We start from the raw sequence: 2,167 nt of genomic DNA on the forward strand, positions 1-2,167 counted from the left end.
TGAGGGGTTTGCACAATCAGTGTCTTTTGTGGTGGAACCTTGCTGCTGTAATTAATGTACAGAGTCTCACAGTCATCATCAGAAGAATCCAAAGTGGGGGTGTCACTAAGACGATCTGCACTGTCCTCCCCTCCACGCAGATCTTTCAGTTTTCCTGTTGGTTGTGGGAAGGTAGCTGATCTCTCTGACTGCAGTTTCGACTTGAATGGCCAGGAAGATGACAGAAGAAGCACAGATTGTTCTGTCGGCAGTGCATACGTGCAGTGTGAGAATTATCATTACACACAGAACATGGTATGTCATTCAGTCCTTTAATAGTCGGCAAACGGTTTTTAACAGGTTGCCTTCTGCTGGACTGGGAGTTGCACTGGGCTTGAAGTAGCACTTTCTCCAACATGCCAATCAGTCTTTCCATTGTGGAATTGTCTGGGGCCACACATTGTTGCAGTTCCTGCTTTTGAACAGATGTGGGCGCTGTGCAGGCCACTTCTGCTCGGTTCACACTGATTCTGCTTTCTTTCTCAGCAGACCGCAGTCCCTTTTCCATATGATACTCATCCAACACTTCCTGAACATCTTGTGCCGACCATTTTTCTATGGTCTTGGATCTGAAGGTGAGAGCTAAATCTTTACATGGACAGTATCTGATGAACATGCGAGTGACTTCAACACTTGGATTGTCAAAGGTCTTACCCTGTTCTTTAAGTCGGTTAGCAGCAACATCAGCTGCTCCATTCAATCTTAGCCAATATTCGAATGGATCCTCGTTCTCTCTTGGCCGGGTGGAGTAAAAATCAGCAAGTGGTACGGGAGAGCACTGATCAGACCCAAAATGTTTGCGCAGAAGCGAATAGATGGCTTGTGGATTACGCTGAACATCAATTCCACAGTTGCGTATTCCACACCTCACAACATCCCTCGCTCTGCCTCTAAGATGGATAAGGATCTCCTCAGCCTGGTGTTCTTGCTGCACACCACTCTTTTTTATGTAATTTCTCATCGAGTCCTCCCATTCATCAACTGTAACTGTATCAGAACTCTCCCCCTTAAAAATAGGTGGTTCCTTCACCTGGCTTCTGGAGACGAGTTGGACCTGAGAAAGATCCAGTGAGCCGCATGGGACTTGATGGTTCTCATTTCGAGTTGTTTCAATTACAGTTCCACTTGGGCTGCTTGAGTTCAGGTGTGCCATAACACTATCAGCCAGCTGTTGCCCTATTTGTTGGACAATAGTGCTCATCTGATCCACTAGCCCAGCATTATCAACATGAGAATCTTGGATAGATGTGCTAGAACACTGAGGAGGTTGAATATTAGGACAGGTCTGACCACTGGGTGTAACAGTTTCCCCAGTCACCAATGAGTCATTTACAGTATGTACATCAAGTGATGGACTACCCAATGAAAATGGAACAGGGGTGTTAGAGAACCCTCTACCTCTGCCAATACAGAGTGGAGTCACATTTGATTGTCCAAAATTACTGAAACTCATTTTGACAAAAGTCCAAGAGCATTCAAAAGAAATGTCCTTTCACAAAGATGTACAAACACACTCAGATGCGCTACTTAGACTTCCGTTGCAAATTCAGATGACACAGTGGAGCTCCAGCGACGTGAGGATCAGAAGTCACCAGCCCGGTCCGATGTAGTTCTTGACGAGTCACGGCACCATTGTGGCCTATGTGGTTTTGGTGGCTTCTATCGGTGTGGTAATGAACGACAAGGAGCTGCTCAAGTTGGCATCAGCTGTTTCTTTAATTCTCCATCTGCATTTCACAGAACGGGCATGGAGGTAAGGTCAGTCTCTGGCATAAAACAAGCTCCTCGTCAGTGATCCTCATGGCTCTGAGGATTACCCATAATACAGTAACCACAATAAAATAATTTAAAATTACAGTGATCGTATAGTGGATTTTGTTTTACATAAAAGAACAACCAGTGAGTCTCCTTTTCAGAGAAAATAAAGTAACTAATTAAAATGTTCTGAAAAATAAAATAAAATGCTGACATTTTATTTACTGGATGCCATTTTTATGTTTTAGTTTATATAACCTTGCATTTTAGAACAATGCAAAAACATAAATGAACCGTATCTTTATATAAAACTGTTTATATAAAACTCAGCCTCATGTTAACCATCTGCTACAAGAGATTTGGTAAAACATCC

At 43.3% G+C, this 2,167-nt stretch overlaps 2 protein-coding genes across 7 annotated transcripts in view; one reads left to right on the forward strand and one right to left on the reverse strand.

The window, feature by feature from the left end:
• The window catches only part of plekhg2 (pleckstrin homology domain containing, family G (with RhoGef domain) member 2), a 77,089-nt gene that overhangs the window by 40,652 nt on the left and 34,270 nt on the right, over positions 1-2,167 (forward strand). The window lies entirely within an intron of this gene.
• LOC107838500 (uncharacterized) overlaps positions 7-2,167 on the reverse strand; it is a 2,600-nt gene continuing 439 nt past the window's right edge. Inside the window, exon 2 of the mRNA XM_016681001.1 lies at positions 7-1,823. Within this exon, the coding sequence (XP_016536487.1) occupies positions 146-1,492 (1,347 nt within the window). The 5' untranslated portion in view covers positions 1,493-1,823 and the 3' untranslated portion in view covers positions 7-145. The remainder of the gene's footprint in view (positions 1,824-2,167) is intronic.

The sequence above is a fragment of the Poecilia formosa genome, unplaced genomic scaffold (assembly GCF_000485575.1).
Source record: "Poecilia formosa unplaced genomic scaffold, Poecilia_formosa-5.1.2 Scaffold265, whole genome shotgun sequence".
In the NCBI taxonomy this organism is placed as follows: Eukaryota; Metazoa; Chordata; class Actinopteri; order Cyprinodontiformes; family Poeciliidae; genus Poecilia; species Poecilia formosa.